Source organism: Arachis stenosperma, chromosome 3 (assembly GCF_014773155.1).
Source record: "Arachis stenosperma cultivar V10309 chromosome 3, arast.V10309.gnm1.PFL2, whole genome shotgun sequence".
NCBI classification, from domain to species: Eukaryota; Viridiplantae; Streptophyta; class Magnoliopsida; order Fabales; family Fabaceae; genus Arachis; species Arachis stenosperma.
Window position 1 is genome coordinate 709,986 of NC_080379.1, and position 22,159 is coordinate 732,144.

General features: G+C 30.7%; 2 protein-coding genes across 2 annotated transcripts; one reads left to right on the forward strand and one right to left on the reverse strand.

The window, feature by feature from the left end:
• Positions 1–232: 232 nt before the first annotated feature.
• On the forward strand, positions 233–7,126 carry LOC130967177 (DNA ligase 1-like). The gene is made up of 18 exons (XM_057891995.1): positions 233–760; positions 887–998; positions 1,111–1,227; positions 1,763–1,864; positions 1,949–2,065; positions 2,370–2,600; positions 2,694–2,788; positions 2,964–3,051; positions 3,206–3,337; positions 3,962–4,074; positions 4,188–4,289; positions 4,368–4,429; positions 4,624–4,695; positions 4,784–4,857; positions 4,926–4,982; positions 5,199–5,276; positions 5,866–5,943; positions 6,230–7,126. The coding sequence occupies exons 1-18, from the start codon at positions 258–260 to the stop codon at positions 6,443–6,445; spliced, it is 2,349 nt and encodes a 782-aa protein (XP_057747978.1). The 5' UTR covers positions 233–257; the 3' UTR covers positions 6,446–7,126.
• Positions 7,127–8,121: 995 nt separating this feature from the next.
• Positions 8,122–10,034, reverse strand: LOC130969349 (uncharacterized). Its single transcript, XM_057895024.1, has 2 exons — positions 9,750–10,034; positions 8,122–9,584 (listed from the first exon to the last, which is right to left on the reverse strand). The coding sequence occupies exons 1-2, from the start codon at positions 9,801–9,803 to the stop codon at positions 8,814–8,816; spliced, it is 825 nt and encodes a 274-aa protein (XP_057751007.1). The 5' UTR covers positions 9,804–10,034; the 3' UTR covers positions 8,122–8,813.
• Between the last annotated feature and the right edge of the window lie 12,125 nt (positions 10,035–22,159).

A 22,159-nucleotide genomic window follows, 5' to 3' on the forward strand; every position in this document is an offset into this window, starting at 1 on the left:
GAAGAGTGGAAGCAGTGTTGTTCCCGCCATTTATATCATCACAAATTTCTCTGCACTCTCTCTCTCTCTCTCTCTCTCTCTCTCTCTCGTTGATGCTCGCATTCCGGCCATGCTTCTTCAACCCACCACTCTGCCGCCCCATTTCCGTTAAAGTTCTCTCCTTTTTCGCATTTCCTTCTTCTCTTTCCTCTCACATTCTCTCTCTCCCTTTCCCCCATCGCACAATGACCAAACCACCCTCCGCCTTCGACGCTCTCATGTCCGGTGCTCGCGCCGCCGCCGCCGCCGCTGCCAAGAAGAAGAAATCCGAGCAGTCGCAGCAACCAACTGTTTCTTCTCCCAAGAAACGAAAACCTTCACCCTCCACTCTCCCCACTCCAACCTCCACGCTAAACCCTAACGACCCCAAACCCTCCGAAACCGTTCCTACGCCAACGAGTGACCCGCCCAAGCAAGAACCGGAGAAAGAAGGCCCTCCTCCGACCAAGACTCGCCACGTGTCTTCTTCATCTGCCTTGCAGGAGCTGAAGAAGCGCATTCCGCAGCTGAAGGCGAAGCCTTCGAAATTCGATCCTAGCTCAGTGGCTTGTTGGGAGAAGGGCACGCCTGTGCCGTTCTCGTTGCTGGCTTTGGCGCTTGACATGATTTCTGCGGAACCTGGCAGAATCAAGATGACAGATATTGTGTGCAATTTGATGAAGACTGTGATATACTCTACCCCTGAGGATCTTGTGCCTCTGATTTATCTCTTCGCGAAGAGGTGAGTGTTTTAATCCCAAGAGCGTCATTTTCATTCAGAAGTTGTGAAATTTAACTTTCATTTTAAGATTCTTTTTTATTTTAAAGTGCTTTGGATGCAAATTAAGTTAGTTTAAATGCATGGTAGGGTTGCTCCAGCGCATGAAGGGCTGGAATTGGGAATTGGCGAGACTTCGATTATTAGGGCACTTGCTGAGGCAACTGGAAGTACTGAATCCAAAATCAAGACGCAGTATCAGGTGACTCTTTTGGGTTTTGTAGTCTTTGACTGTCTCTTTCCCAATGGGGATTGTTTGATGACTTGCCATTTTGCTTTAGGATGAATGTTTTCTTGTTGTTTGTTGTTGGCAGAAAGTGGGTGATTTGGGAAAAGTTGCCAAGGACTGCCGTTCATCTCAGTCCATGATGCGGAAACCTGAGGCTCTGACTATTAGGAAGGTTTTCAACACCTTCCGTCTTATTGCCAAGGTGAAATTTTGTCATATTTGTATGTTATGCAATTAAGCACTGCCAAGGTTTTCAACACATTCCCTCTTTCTCAAGCTCGTGCTTTGTTATTAGATGTAGGGACATGTTAGTGTTTAGTGTTTTTCACTTTTTCTAGAGGTTTAATTTTCTTTCGAACACCTGAGAAACAACAAAAATCCTTATCTGATCCTATTCTTATATTTAAAATATTGGAACTTGACTTATTAGTATCGTTCCGATTCCGGAATATTGTCCGTATCTCAACTCATTTGTTGATACTGAATCATGGTTGGAAGAGGCTTGTTTTCTATCATGACTAATTACAGATTTGTATGTATTTTGGTCTTTAAGTCAATTCTTCTCTAATAGTTGATTATGTTGGATATTAATACTTAATAGGCATATTTCGTATCTTGTAAGAGAAGGAAAGACAAGTATCTGGGGATTTGGAAGATCTTTTCATTATTATTTATTTGGTTGAGAGCTGAATGTTGGTAGGATTCCCTGAATTTGTCCTTACTTCTAATGTGTACAGGAATCTGGAAGAGACAGTCAAAAGAAGAAAAAGAATCATATAAAGGCACTTCTTGTTGCTGCAACTGACTGCGAACCTCAATATCTTATCTGTCTTCTACAGGTTGAAGCTTTGCTTTATTGAAAAAATACAGAAGGCTTACTTCTCCATATTAAATATTAATCACATTGTGCGTTTGTTTTCTAGGGAAAATTGCGGATTGGTGTGGCTGAGCAAACTCTCTTAGCTGCATTAGGCCAAGCAGCAGTACAGAGTGAAGAACATTCTAAACCACCTGATGGCATTAAGTCTCCTTTGGAAGAGGTAAGTTAATCTCATTGTGGTTGTTGAGATTTGGGAAATATGATGCAAAGAGTTTGTCTGTTTGTTTGTTTGTTTTTGGTTTGGGTGTTACAAAGTGCAAGGAGTTAATCAGTATACAAAGCTCATTCTTGTGAGGCTGGAGTGCTGACAATGTCTATTGTGGGTTGCATTAGCATTTCAGCACTATATGATGATACAACATTTTCGTGGTTCTTATGTATTAAGTTATAGGCTCTACCACTCTAGTGAAGTGATTCTTTCTTTATTTCCTTTTTGTTTATTTCTGGTTTCTTTTTTTCATCAGGCTGTAAAAATTGTTAAACAAGTCTACTCTGTTCTTCCTGTCTACGACGAAATAGTATCTGCACTTCTTACGCATGGTGTATGGAAACTTCCATCAACATGTAATTTTACTCCTGGTATTCCAGTTGGACCTATGCTGTCAAAACCAACGAAGGGTATCTCTGATATTCTAAATTCATTGCAAGATGTGGAGTTTACTTGTGAATACAAGTATGATGGAGAGCGTGCCCAGGTGACACTTTCATGTTCAAATTTTCTATTGGAAATACACTGCACAGTATTATCTATTTATATATGTGCAATGACATTAACTTTATTGAGACAGATACATTACATGGAAAATGGTTCAGTTGAGATTTATAGTAGAAATGCTGAGCGGAATACTGGGAAGTTTCCTGATGTTGTTGCTGCAATTTCAAGGTGAAGAAAACTGAGTTGGAAATATTATAATTGAGGACTAGTAACATTTTTTTGGGTCATCATCAATACTTCTATTATCAACACTCTATGTTACGATTACATTGAAATCATTACACCAACTGCTTCTAAAATTTCTTCAACTTAATTGATTTTGATATTTGCCATCAATGAACAGGTTAAAGAAATCAACTGTATCATCATTTGTTCTTGATTGTGAAATTGTTGGATATGATCGTGAGAAACAGACCATCCGTTCCTTCCAGGTACACTTCATACTGGTTCTTTTGTGTGGGTAAGACATTCTTTTATGCTAATAGTCGTCTCTATGCTGTCTTGCCTGTCTAGATGATGCAATTACTTTTATTTTATGTAAGCAGTTGAGATTGGACTTATGTTTATGACCTAATATCTTGACAGGATCTTACTACTCGGCCTCGTAAAAATGTATCTGTGGATAATATAAAGGTTGACGTCTGCATATTTGCTTTTGATATACTGTATCTTAATGGCCGAGTACTTCTTCAGGATAACCTGAAAATCCGTAGAGAGGTACAGCTTTTATCTCTGCTCTGCCGATGGTTTCATTTTATTGTCTCCTTTATCTTGTATTTTAAATATTATTATAAGGTTAGCTGAAGGTCAAACCCTAAGATGTTATTCCGGTGTTTAAGACAAAACTTTAAGGCATCAATAAGTAGTACATTCATTGTAAAGTGTAGGTTGAGTTAGTGTCTTGTCTTGGCACACCTTTACATGGATATAACTAAAAATACTATGCAGTTCTTGTGCTAGGCTAATGCATTGCTAAGAGGTTGTAACTTAGTGATAAGGATTTGATTCCACAAGTACTGTCAAACTGAGGTCTGTAAATATGTTCTCGTGGGGCTGGATGGCTTTGAGCCAGAATATCATTCAGGCAATGCAGAGGTGTGTTGAATTGAAAAATGTAGTACTTCGGCAGGTGTACTTTAGTTGAAAGATTTGGCATTGACCAATACCAAAAGCTTATGCCCTTTTAGTAAGTACTCACACAATGAAGTGGAATGCAAACATAATTAGTTGTTGAATCTCATGTAGATGCTGTGAACTGTTATGCCTCATTTTTAATAGGCTTTTTGTATAAACAAGAAGTAAAGAACAATATGTTGACAAGTGCTTGTTTTCTCATTGCAGCATCTTTATGCCTCTTTTGAAGAAGAAACTGGAGTTTTTCAGTATGCAACGGCAATAACATCAAATGACATTGAGGAAATTCAGAAATTTCTCGACAAAGCTGTTGCGTCAAGGTCTCCTATTGATTCTATTTAATTTTAATTGTCTAGAAATTTCGTCACTTCTGTTTTTCCATCACCCAATTTTATGTTTAATTTTGTCATTTGGCTTGTCCCTTGAATTGCAGCTGTGAGGGATTAATCATTAAAACTTTAAGTGAAGATTCTACATATGAACCTTCCAATCGGTCACACAATTGGCTAAAACTGAAGAAAGATTATCTAGATAAGTAAGGGTGTAATATTTAACTTCTTAATTCTCTTAAATCTTACTGGATTTCTGTTTATTCATTCTCTCTAATGTGCAGCATAGGGGACTCGCTAGATTTGGTACCTATAGGTGCATTCTACGGACGTGGGAAACGTACAGGTGATCATAAAGTATACTCTTCATGATATGCTGATGCCTGTATTGTATTTGTTACTTTTATTATTAATTGCAGAACAGCTACCTCCAATATTGTCTTGTCAATATCATGTATGCCATAGGGATTTTCTACATAATGCAATATTACAGACTGAGCTCAAAGTGGTTTGAAATGAAAGCTGAATGATGTCTTGTAGGAGTCTATGGTGCTTTTCTTCTTGCTTGCTATGACTACAATAACGAAGAATTTCAAAGTATTTGTAAGATTGGTGAGTGATCGGATGTTGTTAAGTAACTTTTGAGTTCCTTTGTTTCTTAAAATTAATTGTCTTATATTTTGAAATTTTTACTGAGTAGGAACGGGATTTACTGAAGACGTGCTCGAACAGCGTTCTAAAAGTCTTGGTTCTCAAGTGATTCCTGGGCCAAAGGTACCTCCATTTCTTGTTCCTCTTTGAACCTGGTTTGAATCCTGCCTAATATTACTAGTGATTTTCAGCGATACTATCAATGTGGAGATAAAATGAAGCCTGATGTCTGGTTTGAAGCTAGTGAGGTAAGAGTGTTGTATGCCCTTGGTAATTTTGTTCTTGTTCTCTAGTTCTGTCAATGAGTTGTCGTTTGCCTCTTGATTATTGGAATACTGCAAACTTCTTTCTATTGCTTAAATGGAAGATATGAGGTCATTTTCTATTAGTGTACTATATGCCATTGATAAGTAGCACTTAAACTATATTTCCTTAAGTATAGTGTTATATCGCAATTTATTCAGGTGTGGGAGGTGAAAGCTGCAGATTTGACCATTAGCCCAGTTTACCGAGCTGCAGTGGGCATAGTAGATTCAGATAAGGTACTAGAAAGTAGAAACAATGAGTTGATTATAGAAACTACAATTTTTGGTTTCTCGTTTTGGTTATTCATGTTACGGTAAAATACTGTCTTAGTTTCTAACATTTGGGTTAAATCTTAATTTCATACCTTTGAAATGTCTTATTTTTTCCGAAACATCTTATTTTGTTCTACTTTTGTCTAATAGTCAAAATTAAAACTTCTTCCGAAAATATCCTTTTCCCTCTATTATTATCATATTTTTTTTCTTATTCTTCTATCATTTTTACTACCAAATCACTACAACCACCGCTACAGCCACCACAATTACAATTGTTGGTCACTGCCTAGAAGATGATAATGATGGAGGAAAAGGGACATTTTTTAAAGAAAAAATTTTAGTTTTAACTAAAGACTTAGATATGACAAAAAGACGCTCGGGAAAAAAAAATTGACATTTCAATGTTAGAAACAAAATTAGAACTTAACTCAAACGTCAGAGACACAGAATTTCGTCCTTCATTTTTTATCACTATTTTTAGCACTTGCTGCATTTAACTTTCATTGACAGGCTTTAATGGTGTTCCTCTATGTATTTTTCCCCCCTAAAGGGCATATCTCTTAGATTCCCACGGCTAGTTCGAGTTCGACCTGACAAAACACCCGAGCAGGCCTCATCATCTGAGCAGGTGAAGTATAATCTTCACAAGCTCTTACATAAACTTGTAGCATCTAAGTTGGGTGCATTAGGTCAATGACAAAATTAATTAATTAGATAATTACTGTGGTTAATTAGTTTTCATAATCTGTTGCCCTGTTGGGAACAATGCTTTGTGATTGAGCTTGTTTAGTCAACTTAAGACTTATGTGCGCAAGGTTTTGAGCATTTCTCATGTTCATTGTCTGACTATAATAATAGTAACTGGGAAATGGAAACATTTGATTCTGTTGACATGCTTTAATCCCTTTTTACAGGTTGCTGAGATGTATAATGCTCAAAAAGCCGCTCAAACTAAAGAAAAAGAAAAAGAAAAAAACAAACAGGATGGTAGTGAGTCACCAAAAAAACAGATTGGCAGTGAGTCACCAAAAAAACAGATTGGCAGTGAAGACAAAGACGAAGACGAAGTCGCAGATGAAGATGAAGATGTAGATGTAGATGCAGATGAAGATGAAGATGAAGATAAGTGAGGGCTGCTGTCATACGCTGTTGTACCAATAGAATCTCAGCATTTTTGCTGATCATCCAATGTTAGTCTAATGTGCAGAGGCAAATTCTTTACATATAAGCATATGTAGAGATCACAGTTGCTCATTTTTCATAAATTGAAAATTTAGCTTGCAATGTGGAATTGGCATTTGCGTCAAATTACATTGTTATTGGGATAATCTTGGGAAGTTTCCCTTCCCTGTTCATGTAGCGGCTAGTGTTAACTTGTATAGAAATTGTTTCCCCTTTGACAAGTTAAGGCTGCTTAGTAATTTGCACATGGTCTTGGCATCTTCAATTTTTAGAGCTAATTCTGCCACATGCACATGTCTTGGTATCGTTTGTTTTTGAATAGTACAATGTACTTGCATTCTTTCTAACTCTTCTAGGTGTCACTGTATCAGATATCTATGTACCTTAATGCCCCCAATGGACCTGACTCAGAAGATAAGATAAAATAATATTCCATCCATAGAATGTTGCCAAGTCTTGTTGAAACCTGAAAAACTCTGTAAAGATTGGAAAGGAGGACTTGGTTCAATGATTGCCTTCTAGTGACACTTAGTAGAGTTCTGCCTAATTTTTTTATTTTGAACAAATGGGGCTGTGGTCAAGCAAGTCTTCCTTCATCTCCAAAAGCCTATATGGCCTTTTCTTTGAATAAGACGTCCTAAACCTTTTACACATTGAACGCAGTCACCAACTTTGAAACTTCTCCATAATTTTTCGGTGGTGATAATTATTCTGTTCCTTGAACTTAAGCCCATCATTGAATCCATGGGCTTGGGCTTTGTGTCCTATATGTACAATCTTCTTTGTGATGTTAACATGTGTTGCATTGATTTTGTTCTTATCAGGCCTCGTCTTGACTAATAGGTTGTTTTTTCTTCTAATGTCCTGTAAGGCACGAGTGGCGCCATTTGCGCAGCCATTGTTAACCGTTGAGAAATGAGGATTGTGATTGTATCTTAGCGTGTTTTCTGGGACTTCTTTCATTGCCGTTCTTAACAGGATATATTCATTGACGTAATGAAAGTAACACATAGACATAGTGTTATATTTTTTTCTTCTTTTTTCCACTAGGAAATCAATTTGCTTCTCATACATGATCATTATCTACAAGGTAATAACGCTAATACATAGTATAACAGTTGGAAATTACGTGCAATACATACATTACTTAAGAACCAAGCTATGCATTCGTTCTTTGTATCTCTACCTGTCTCCTCTAGAGAACACTATCCATGTGATTTATGGAGATGGCAGAGTAACATGGCCACATTTATAGAGAACATGGCTTACATCCTTGTAATCGATGTTGATAACTGCAAAATTGACACTTTGCTAACATACTTGGTAGTTGGTACCTTGTTGCACAAGACCAAGGATAACCCCTTTTTTTAATACCTTAATATAGCATGCTTAATTTGTTGGTATAGGGTATTATTTTTCCTTTCTTTACCATGCTTCCACCGAACATGATAGATTATGTTTGTCAAAGTTATGTGTTCTTGTCCCTCTTCAAAAAAGAAGATAAACATTGGCTCGCTCTTAATGTAATGATAAACAGGTCAAGTGGGTTCAGATACATAAAAAAGAGGCTTTAGTAAGACAATTAGTATTAGGATTACACAAAAGAGGCGTAAAGATAGATAGATAGATAAATAATAATCCTTCAAAAGAAGATTAGAGACTTGAAGAATCATTAAGTTGCCTAAACAAAAAAGATCAATATAATCATACATCACACCGGTAATAGATCCTGATTCTGATTTGTGGGTCCCTCTAACCCGACAAGTAGAGCTCAAAGGCCTTCCCTTTGGTTGTTGGCCACACCAATCTCCCAACCCCAACGACTCCACACCCAATCACTCATCCCTCTTAATTGTTGATGTGATCTTATACACAGATCAATCTCATTCTCTCACACAAAACACACACACACACACACACACACACACTTGCTGAACTGAGCTACAGTATCTTAGTTACATTACATTACAATTTCAGAGACCCTTTTCACTTCTTCACACGGTAACAAAAGAACAATGTGAAGAGAAGGGTGAAAATGCCAAGGATAAGTTCCTTCATCCACCCCAGTATCACCAAAAGCCAAAAACATGACCTTTGCTTCTTTTTAATCTTCTCCAACATAGTTAAAATCCGGATAAACTCACCGCTCTAGAGCAAACCACTGTACATATGCTAGATCAGTTGCAATACCACCTTGCTATTCCTAATCTTTTTAAGCCTATAAGATTGTAAATATATAAATTTTAACTAAAATGAGCGAATTTGACTTAGTACTACTTAGTAGTAGTAGTAGCAGTAGAAGTAGTAGTGACAGAGTCAGTGGAGTACAATCCTTTGGAACTTGGTCTCTGAAGGAGAATCAGTGCTCTCACAGAAAGCCCTTTTCCTACTGACCCTTCCACAGTTGTTGGTGGCAGTGTTATTGCAGCTTCCATTGATGAAGGAGTCTTGGTGGAGAAGCTGCGGTGGTTGTGGTTGTGGTGCCACCACAGAAGGAATAGTGACAGGGGGTATCTCAAAGGACTCAAGTGGTGGTGGAGGGTGCCTCCACTGAGGAAGTGGTCCAGCAAGGAGAAGTGTCTGAAGAAGAGGGCCAGCTTTCATCACTGCCTGCAAAAGCTTCCCCTTTTCAGGTAATGGCCTATCTGGTGTCAACTCAATCATTGAATCACTCACAGAAGATGGTACTAATGGTGGTTGTGGTGGTGGAGGCTGAGTTTGCATTTGCATTTGCATTTGGGGTTGAGTCAAATGCTCCATAACTGGAGAGGACACTATGCTTTCTTCACAATCAGAAGATGAAAGGCCATTGCTTGAGTCAATCCCTCTTCTAGGATCATCCTCAATGCTTGAAATTCCAGAGAGAGGAGCATTTTGCTGCTGCTGTTGTTGAAGAAATAACTTCTCCAAGATAAGCCTCTGGTATTTGTCTTGAGCTTCATCTCTTTCCCTTATGGCCTTGTTGAGAAGCTCCCTCATGTTGTGAAGCTGATCATCCCTCTTTTTGAGCTCTGCTTGAACTGCAGCTTTTGTTTGTTCAAGGTCCAGTGTTGTGCATAATAGTGAGTGTTTCAGCTCCTCCATTGACTGCGGAATTAACACAAACACAAGCAATGCAAGAATTTTTTAGCACCCAAAATCCACAAAGATATGTTTTTTATTAGACCCATTTGTATCTAAAGCATGCAAGTTAACTCACCACTAAGCATTATGAATGAATGAAGTAAAGTAGGTAGGTGGGTATGTATGTACCTTTCCGGGGCAGAAGTAAGCGAAAGAATGAAGATGGTTGCGTTGGTTGTCCATGTAGCTCAAAATGGCAAATTGATATCTATGCTATGTTGTTGCTTTGGATTTCAGAGGGAGATGAAGAAGGTTATTAAAGAGAAAGAAAGAAAGAAGAAGAAAAGGAAAAGAAAGAGAGAGTTAAGGTTAAGGCCTAAGGGGGATTTGGGTGATGGATGAAGCTCTTTTATAACTTGGTCAATATACTGTTTATACCTTCTTTCTTGCTTTCTCACTTTGGGTTTTCGTCTTTTCCACCATAATCAATAAATAAATAATAAGAATACTAAATAGAAACAGATTTTAAAGAAGCAGATACTAGTGTTTTCTAATGTATACTAAGAGGACCAAATTTTTATGGTGGTTTGATTGTGTATTAAATTGATTTTTGAAGTTTCAATTATACTAACTGTTTTGAGATTGAGTTTTGAATGCTATAGTGATTAGTGGTGGCAATGAATAAGTAGAGGTGCTTTTTTGTCCTACCTGATTTCATCCAATTTTATAATAATTTTTATAGAATTTGTTCTATTTTTATTTGTAAGTAATAAAATATTAAATTTTAATTCGTCTTTACAGATATTTTTTGTGTTTCTATAATTATTAAAATTTAATAAATAAAATTAATTTTTAAAATTTATATAACTATCATTATATATATAATATAAATTAAAATAAAAATTTAAAAATAATATATTATTAATTATTTTACATATATTATATATAATAAAACAAATATTACTTAAATATGTTCCCACACATTAAAAATCCGTCACACCATGGCGAGTAATTACCTCGTCCCAAGTGAACAAAGAGCAAAGTGAGCATTTACAGATTCGGATAGTATTGTTATTTTTAATAGTGATTTCTCAATCTCTTTTTAACAGTGACTCAATAAATAAAATGATAAGCTAATATTTTATTTCTAACGTGACAAAACAGTGTCAAATTATTATTCTATTTGTTGAGTTATTGCTAATCAAAGAATTACTATAATGTTCGAAACTCAATTTCAAAAGTAATAATAATATAATTAAAATTTTAAAAATTAAATTAATACACGGTATAAATTTTAATAACCACTCTAAAAATTTAGTCATACTAAGACGATATATTTTAATGTTATCATATTCCATATTCTAGTGTGAACATATTTGTAAATATTATATGTATTTCATGTATAAATACTAACCATATGCACATAATTAAAAATTATTAAATAATTTAATATTTTAATTAAATTATTATTTAATAACTTTTAATTATTAATTTTTACATGAAAATAACTGCGGATAAATTTCAATCATTTATTTTATAAAGTGTAATAAACACGTTTAAAAAGAGTTGTGAGAAGCCAAACTTGGCCTAATCCTATGTCCCCTTGAATATCTAATAGTGTATTTACATAGTTTTTCTTTGTGAATGTGATGAACTCTTCTCTATTGCTACAGCACTATTCTCTTTTGTGTGTCAACAAATCATCGCTTCTTCATTGCCACTGTTGCACACACAAAACAACTTCTTCTTCTTTTAATTTTTTTAATTTTTTACTTCCCAAATTGTTGAATAATACTCGGTCAATAAAAATTTAAAAGCATATACAATATTTTAAATTTGATTATTTCAATGTGTGTTAGTGTTTGTTTGGGCGTTATTATTTTGATAAAAAAAGATCATTTTTCAATAAAAAAATATCTTTTTTTTTTATTTTTTAGCGTGTTTAGCAAATTTCTAGTAGTAAAAGTAAAAATACTAGAAAAATAAAAAATATCTTGTTTGAGAAGCTGTATTTACATCTTTTTTTAAAAGATCTTTTTCCTTAAAAAAAAGATATTTTCATGTAATAAATAAACAAAAAAATACTTTTATATTATTATATCTAAACATAATTTATAAATAAAAAGATCTTTTTGCATGAAATACCCAAACATAAAATTACTTTTACTTTTCTATAAGATCTCTTAAAAAAGGATAATTTGAAAAAAGATATTTTCTTAGAAGGTCGTCCAAACAAGTCCTTAACCGCATATATGAAATAAAGATTCTGGTTAATTAATTAATGAGTCTAAAAAATATTTATATTGATAATACATCAGAAATATTTACTAACAATAAGCTTAAAAACTACATAATTTTAAGCAATATTTTCCATCACAAATATTCAAAAAAAAATTCTAAAAAGAAACTGAACACTGTGCACAAAGAAAAACTATAGTAGGTATGAGAAGGCAAATTGATGATAGAAAGGGGGGCCATGGAAACCAGTTTTATCCAATTGATTTGTGCTTTTTTGTTATGGTTTCAACCATTGGAGCAAAGTCATATTCACTTGAGGTCTATTTTTCTACTTTCTAGCTATCTTTGTTCTTTGCTTCCATATTATTGAACAACAAACTCAATTCTAGGATACAGGAAAGTGACCGTAAAAAAACAGTGATTATTACCTTTCAATATAAAATAATAAAAACCAATGGTTCAATATGGTTAAAAATCACATATATATATATATATATATATATATATATATATATATGAAAGTTTTACACTAATTAATAAACAAAAATTTACCCAAGATAAATATAGGTATATCAATCTTATTAGGTGTACATATCTTTTTTTTTTATAATAGATACTATTTTAATATCAATATTTTTGAACAATTAATATAAAAATAATGTCATTGTAATATAAATATAAGAAAAGTATATGGAACCAACTCCGAATCAGCTAAAAATAGAACAACTTAATTAATTATAAATATAATAATTAATTTTATTTATTTATGATTTAAAATATTTGTTATTAAATGTTTTACCACATTCAAATTAGGAGGAGATACGTTTAGTATCATTACAACGTGAATCACGGAAACTGATTCAATTAGCTTCCGTCTCTTCACCATCCTTCTCTCTCCAAATGCCTAAAACATGATAAATCAGAAAACAAATTCGGAACCATTCAATTTATAAAGAAAAAAACATCTTAATACCTAGTATAAGCATCATCCACATAGAGATTTTAGATTTATCCAGAGACATTTGTCTGATTTTTTGCTGTAACTATCTTGATTCCCTAGTATTATTGATAAATATATTATTTATAAATTGCACTGATAAATTTAATTCAATAATTTTTGAAAAATAAAAAAATTAGTTAAAATAGTCTAAACTTATCTTATATAATATTATTAAAAAAGTATAGGTAGACAATGAAAATATTAAACAATGTGAATAATAAGTCACCAAAAAAATAATAATGTGAATAATAAATATATCGGATGTTCATTTCATTAAATGTACAGATAGTTATTTTAGTATTAAAATTTATATGGTTAATTTAAAGATATAATATATTTTTATTTAATTGGTAGTTATTCATATTATTTAAAATGATCATTATTTACCTAAAACTCCTCTATTATTAATTATAAATACTAAATAAAATAAATTTAAAATTTTTTTATCTCTTTAGCATTACCCAAGTTAATTATTGTTGTTTGGCACAAAGTCATAAATCACATTTTGCATCCATTACCATTCTTAGCCAAACATTGCAATCTTACCTTTATTTTCATTTTCGTCCCACGTGGGGTGCATCTTGCAGTAAATCCAAAGAGTTACTTTGTTTTTATTATTGCAAATTCTGTAACCAATTTCTTGGTCTACATGACATTATTTCCACACTTTGGTTTTGCATGTACCTTTATATAATAAAAATTTTAGAATATTTGATAATACCAAGAGCTACTATTGTTTTATTTTATTTGAAACACTATCGGAGTCTACTCAGATAAGAAGACCTATGACTTAGCTTCCAAATCAATAATAATAATAAAAGTTTTAATTTAGTTATACATATACAGTTTTTAAATTAAAAAAAAGTTTTTCAATACATTAGTTAAAAAAAAAAAAGATTTTTGTAATTAATTAGCTTCCTATATATTGTGTTTGTTTTGGTTGAAAATTTCAACAATTTAAGAGGTTCAATGTGGACACTATGTGTAGAAAGCATGACTAGTCTTTGAAATAATTGGTAATAATAATTTAATTAAACTGCAGTCATATAAATAAAGTTCAATATTAGGTAGAATTCTTTTAACTTTAATCTGAATTTCGAGAGAAGAATTTTTTGTTTGCTAGCTTAAACCTTCAATATATATATAATAAATAAATAAATAAAATGGTTTTATCGTTGAAAAACTCACTCGCCGGTCATCTCTTAATTCTCCCATTTTCTTTCATCTTTATTAGAATGTCTCTTTGATTTTTTTCATTTTTCTATTCAATCATCTTGGCTTTCCACAACTACATTAAGCTAAACTTTTGATCAAATCAAATTTTATTTATTTATTTAGGTAACACAGCTAGTTCGTTATTCTGAATTCAAAACCTTCGAAATTTTTATTAGCTAATACTAAACGTTATACACGATTCTTAGAATTTCAATAATTGTAGCTATGATAATTATTTTAGCTATTAAAATAAATTTATTTATTTATTTAATTTCAACACTCCCTAATATTTTAGATGTTGTCATTATTATTAGATATTTCTTCAAATGCATTCAAATAGAATGTAAAGTCTCTAAACTATATGAAATTCACATAATTAATCACATCATTGTTATAATCAAATAGAGTATATTTGGTCAAGGGTAAATTAAAATAGAGTGAAAACTTTTATAAATTAGTTCCATCTGTAATTTTTTCCATAAGATAATAAAACTCATTGGTAACTTTTTTTTTTCTAAAAAGTTACCTTTCAACTTATTAGGATACCAAAATTTCATATTTTTACTTATACATAATATTTCTCCCTTTCACTCACATTTACACTATATGATGTGAATATATACATGCATCATATATATTAATTATGAAGTAAAATAAGAATTCATGAAATGTTTTTTCTTATGACAACTTTTTTTTCCCCCTTAAAACAAAGTCAAAGACAATCAACTTTAATTTGACTTGAGAAATAGGGTATTAGGGTTGCATGTTGCACAAATGCTTAACATATGCCTCATAATACAACCATAAATAATAAAGAAAAGATATAACATGTTGCAATCTTTGCCTATATATATATCTCACTCATTGGCATGGTAATAATAGTATCTATCAATCTTTTGTTTTATTGGTCACAAAAAGGAGCTGGTAACCAAACTTTCCCACCAATATTTGCCCAAAAAAAGGTGTGAGGGACCCCTTTCAAAAACAATAAAAGTCATGCTCTGTGGAAAGGAGCCTTCCATTTGACTAATTTTGGACCCTCACACACCCTATACTTTATAATCTATCATAATTTATAATATATATTAAATATCAATTTTATTTGATCAATTCTCAGCTAGCCACTACTAGGGTAACCCCCTGAAAAATTAAAACCCTAGACCCTAGGGCAACCAACATCTAGATCAATCAAGTTATCAACATTACAACATATATATATATATACCCTTTAGAGTAGGACACGTGTCCGGTTCATGTCATTATTTATTTTATTATTATTATTTTATTTTTTTGAATAATGGCCGTTAACCTTATGATGAGGGTAAATAAATTAGTTAATTCCATGATGTGTTATGATATAGGTCACCTACTAATTTAATATATATAATTAATGGACAAAAATATTTGCATCATTGTTTTTTACTCTCAAGGAAGATAAAATCATAAAAGGGTATGGTTAAATAATAATCCAAATTGATAATACAAAGCCCAAACACAAAAAGGAGGTGAATAGTGCGCCGCACCTTTATGTCGCATCTATGTTTGATTAGAATCTTTGTTTCATAATAAATAAATAAATAAATAATTTCTCAAATAATTATTAATCAAACCTATCTATGCATGCTTAAGTGTGGCGGCAAAATGAAGCATTAAAATGGAGACAATAAGGACCTTGAAAACCATACTTATGATGTTTTTGTTTTTAAGCATTTGATTTATTTAATTTGGTCTTCACTACTAGTGAATATATAGTGTGGCTACAAGGATTCTTTATTATTAATGGTATACTCTCTTTGATTCAATTTATTTATATCAATATATAGTACAAAGAGATGGCACTAATATGTTGTCTTCTTATGGGGTTCAAGAATTTTAGGAACTTTTGGCCTTTGTGCCGTCCACTGCATTATATTCATGGCCTTTGCTTAATTAACGTGTGGCATGTATTATGAACTTAATTTATTACATAAATTAAAATTAAAATTAAAATAGCAAAAAATGCTAGATTCGTCTCTTTCTGTGTGTGTGAGTGAAATAGCATTTCTCATTACCAATAAAGTTTCATATTCCCCATTCATATATATATACTCCAAGCATTGAGCGTTTATTGGTACAAATACGTTGCTCTTCTAGAAAAGGAAAATAGAAAAGACATAACACATGATTATTATAATTGGAATGTTTTTATAAAAATGCGTAAAATGTCTTTTTGTAAAGATATTTATGTATTATATTATTATTAGATGTATTAATGAATCAATTATGTTTTAATTTCTTAACAAATTAGAATAAAATTGATTTTTTTATAACAATAACAATAAATCTAATTTTTTTAAGAATTTAATTATATTTTTAAATTTTTAAAAATTTAAAGGTCTGAAAAACAAAAAGAGTCAGGAATATAATTGTCTTTTTATAAAAAAATTTAAATACATTCGATTTAGATGGTATAATTCAATTAGATCAAATCAGGTTTAATAATTATAATACAGACAATTAAATTTATTATTGTTGTTATAATAAATCGATTTTGTTCTGATTTATAATAAAAAATAAATTATTAACTGGTTTAGTAACGATATCTAATAATAATATAATATATATAAACGTCTTTAAAAAAAATATTTTTAATATCTTTATTAAAGTGGTCTCCTTCTTTATAATTTAATCACTTTGATCTCCTAGAATATTGTAGCGGAAAAAAGAAACGGAAATTAAACTATTTAACATAAATAGTTGCCTCTCTATAATACGTTATTATTATCAATAATATTTTAATAGGTTAATTAATTATATATAAAATCATCATCAATATTATTAGATTTTCAATATCGAAACTTGGTGGGTTGTGGGACCAATAATTCATCTTGAATGGGTCCTACATTATCGTATTTGTGGTTCTTTCTTGGGTTGAGCACATAATATAGTAGCAAAGGTATATGATCCGGTTGGAGAAATGGAGTGCAAAATTCTAATCTAATTCATGAGAGGTAATTACTTTGAACCCTTAACATGCCTACAAAGGTATCCAAATATCAACCCAATCAATAAGAAAAAAAAAAGAATCAAGGGTCCCCTAGCTCCCCTACATTATATTATGGTTGTATTTTTGTAGTGGTTATATATTCTAAAATAATGATAATGTCACTCTCTTAATTCGACAAAAATTTATTATGAATATACTATATATTGAAATAATATAATTATATTAGGAGTATAATTTAACAATATACGCTCTTAAAAATAACACATGTGTAATACTAATTAAATATGAAATTTTATTTTATTTGATATATATGATAAAGTCAAAATGAAATGTTGTGTGTTGAGGGTTATGCATGGATAAAGAAATTCATTAGAAAGACAGAAACACGTGAGAGCCACATTGATTTTGGCATCTGTCTTAGGAGTCACATTTACTCCATATCCATCAAAATTTAATTCATTTGTTTTCTTCGGGGAAAAAAATAAAGTTAAGTTTTATTAGATTCTTTTGATTGAATCCTTCAAAACTACAGTGTATTGCTTATAATTCGTACATTCCACGCCCGATTTGTTACGATGATTAATGTTTTAAAAGTCAAGACTATGCAATGATATCAATATAATTATCCCATTTAATTAGAGTATGTACATTATATTTTACTTGATTTGAATTAATTAAGAATGTTTCAAAAACATGAGTAAAGGTGAATTCTAAATGTAATATAACATGTGACGATGATTGTAATTTTTTTTTTTAATCCTAAAAGTGAAACACTTAAAAAATTAGTAACATATTCTTTCTAAAAGAGTAGTATCCAAAATATTCATACTATATATACATACACATATAGTCTATATTAATTAAACACCTTATAATTCATAATTAATATTTGCCTTATGTAAGTAGGGAAGTGTTGATTATTAGATGTGACATTTATTTAAGGGTTATTAGAGCTTACTAGAAAAGAAGCATTGTGCTTGGAGAGAGTAATGATGACAAAATGAATTATAATAGTTATTGATTATTGTTATTAATTTTATCAGAATATTATTATATTAAGAATTAAGAAACAATAATTAGATTTTTGGTAGATCATATTATTGATGAGTGGTGGCGGCAGTAGTAGTAGGTGCAAGGTCACTGTACACAGGATCTATATATATATCTTTGTGATAGATGTATATATATTATTTGAATAATATTTTTAAAAAATACTAAAAAATTATTTGTCTAATTTTTTTTGAATGATATATTAAAAAAGTAATAAAAAAAGTCCTTTTCTGTGTTACCTTGATACATAAAAGTGATAAAGTGTTGGTAGGGGCCATGATGAGTACACTACACACCTAACATATTTTTCACCCTAAACAAATAATTAACACTTTATAAATGTTTAGTAGACATCATTCCTTTAATTTCCACCAATTGAAATTTTTTTACAATTTTTTTTGGGTTATATATATCTTCTTAATATGTGAACTTGAGCTAATAATAATAATAATAATAATAATAATAATAATAATAATAATAATATATATCTTCGAATATATCTTCTTAATATTCGAACCCCCGACACTTGCTTAAGCGGACTAGTGAGCTAACTACTAGACCAACCCAACTTGGTTGCTTTTGAGGTTATATTAATATTTGTTTTGTTATGAGATTGGGATTTATGCATGTCCTTGATAGATTTAAGGTTAAGGGGAACATTTGCTTTTATAATCAACTTGTGTCTTGTGTTAACTGTTAAGAATAGCAAAAGTAAGGGAAATAGAAATAATTAATGATACTTATGAAAGTTAAGTGGTTAATTAGTTGCCACCAATAATAGGCAATAGAATAATCATTCTGCTTAGCTCAAATTCAAAGTGATCCCAAAGTTAATTACATTATTATTGTTGTCGCGGAATATATAGATATATTCTACCCCTTTTGACTACTATGCTTTAGTTTCAATCTTTTACACACAACTAGAATATACACCAAAACAAAAAAAAAACAATATCTATTTTTATATAGAGAAACTTATTGCAAGTCTTAATTAAAATCAATTTTATATAGTAGAAAATAGAGTTAATTAAATAAGTCTTTTGTTTCTATAAAATACATGTTTTTAATTAGTTTGATCTCTCTAATTTTTTTTTTCTTTATGGATTTTGATCCAACAAAATTTAAAAAGTTTTTATTTTAGTCTCTGCTATTAATTTTCTTTTAAAGTTTTAAAATGCAAAAGGCCAGGTTTTAATTTTAGTCATACTGATATGACACGTCTTATTACATTAATATTTCAATTTTCCACTTTATCATTAACATATATCAGGTTAGCGCAGTTAACGAAATAAATTAATAGTAGATATTAAGATAAAAAAACCTTTTTAATTTTATTGAACCAAAATTAAAATAAAAATTTACAGAAACTAAAACCACAAAATAAATATAAATTTATTTAAATCTATGTAATATTTATTTGTACGTGTACATTTAAATAAAAAAGAAATGTAATTAACGGTAAAATTATGTGAAGCAGTGTAGGATATTGATCATTATGTTGTCTAAAATTTCAACGATAGCATATATGTAAATCTATTTTTTATTTTGAGTAAATTATCGTTTTTGTTCTCAACGATCGGGGTAAGTTTTATTTGTGTTCCTAACGTTTAAATCGTCCTATTTGTATTCCTAACATTTATAAAAGTGATTCAATGTTATATTACTATCAATTATACTAACAAATCATATTATATTTTTCAATTATTTTTACTTGGATGTATTCATTTTCAATTAGGTAAATATGTTCGATTTTAATATTATACTCACTATTTGTGTTTAAATTTAATTATGTCCATAAAAAAGTTAATTATGTAAATGTTGTAGGAATTAGTTTCAATTTTTTATGAGCTATTTTTTGGAGTGGATCATCGATTCTATCTCAGACATTTGTATTATAACTCAAATAAGAGATTTTCAAAACTAAAAGTAAAGCGCTCATGATGTGTAATTTACGGCAGGATAACATTGAATCACTTTTACAAACGTTAGAGATACAAAGAGGACGATTTAAACGTTAGGGACACAAATAGAATTTATCCCAAATATTAGAGACAAAAATGATACTTTACTCTTTTATTTACATTAAAGAAACTATCCAATGTTATATTATATTATTGTTCAAATCTTCTTTTGAAATTAAAACAGTAGCAATAATAATAATAATAATAATAATAATAATAATAATAATAATAAACAAATTAATAATGAAATAATAAGTGGGTGTCCACTACAAAAGCTTTCAATTTGATAAATTAAAAAAGGCTATACGTTACTTTCATGCACGTAAACATATCAATTATAAAATTATAATCAAATTAAATGCAGCGTTTGAATATGACCAATTTTGGTCTGCATGCATGTGATAGATGCATCAACAAATTAAATCAAGTTGTATTTTCTTAAGAGAGTAAATGAATTATTGTGTGTAACCCTCAAATCAAATCAAACTAACTATCAAACACAAGAACAACTAAAATTTACCTAAGCTTTAGGTAACATCAAGAATGGAATATATATTAACATGTAATTAGAACTTAGATTAACACATATATGGAGTGTGGTTAGTCCATCATAAGTGGGGTCTTAAATTAACGGCTAATAGAGAATTATGGATGACAACTTTGTTTAAACCGTGTGGGTTCCATTCACTCAAAGTAAAATCAAGAATAGATACAATTTTATTTAATTAAGATTATTAAATATATATAGTTTAATTTCACTTAGCTATAGAGGGAGCTACTTTTTTCTTTTGATTAAAGTCTTTAGGTGGGTCGTCAATTCCATCACCAATCATATCATGTTTTGTAGATTTTTGGAATCCCAAGCAGTCGTTAGCACACAAAAAAAAAAAAAGAAAAGAAGTTGGGGCCCGATTAACTAAATTTTAATACTTAAATTGATTCAGTTATTATATATTTTTATACTTTGAATCATGCATGAAATATATGACATAGATAAACTCTCTCTTGTAAGCAACCCTTAACTAGGATTATGAAAGATCCCCATGCATGTTTGTGATTTGATTTCTTCTTAACTAAATCTTTTAGTATATAATGCTGTCTGAATGAATTTAAGGATTTTAATATTGAAATATTCATAAAGAATTTTTTTTATTAAAATAGAGATATATGTAATTAACATGTATTACGATATTATTTTTTATTTATAGATATCTCTCTTAATATTCTTAACAAAATATCATTTAAAATATCCACTATTCTAGAAACAATTCAGTAACACTTTAAACAATTCAGCAATTTATAACGTAATAATAGATAGTTGATTAGTTTTTTTGTTATCATTTGAAATACGTAGTTGAAAAAAAATATTAAAATTTTTAAGAATCAAGAAGCAGGCATGGAAAAATTATCAACAAGTTAATTAAAAGTTACAAAGAGTTGGTTCATTTTGTTCTTTTTAATTGTTGATAGCAATACTAAAAATGATTGTATTACAGATTTATATTTAGTGTTCGACTAGTTATTCCAGATTCTCTAGTTAGTTGCTCTATTTTATTATGTTAAAATTTTTATTTAAAAAAACTCTTAACAAAATCTTTTTTTTCACTAGATGAGAAAATTAACACAACTTTTTTTTAATTTTTTTATATTATTAGCTGATTTTGGTGTACGCGTAGCATAATCAAATTTTAAATTATAATCAGTGGAAGAGTTTTATGACTAGCTAACAAGATTCAATATTAAATTATGTTTTGTGGGGAGCAAAGGATAATTAACTTGTGAATGTGATGATTCATTTCGTAATATATGGTTGGATAAAGACAATGGCTTATAATGTAACATAATCTGAAAAAAGGTTAAGAAAATTAAATTAAAATCTTAGCACAAGATCATAGTGCAACTAACCTACATCACATGCGTAGCTTGTGAAACTACCTTGTGAATTTTCAAAAAATATAAAAATTGAATTCACATGGCTTTTGGGTCTGGAAGGGTAATAAAACGACGCCTTGTTTTGTCGTTTATTCCGACCAGATCGTTGCATGTGAGCATCATAGATTGGTCGTTAGATAGTGCCACGTGGCCTAATATTATTTGTTAAGAAAATAACAAAATCCAAAATCCGAAAAAACAAGAGCATGTTTTTTTC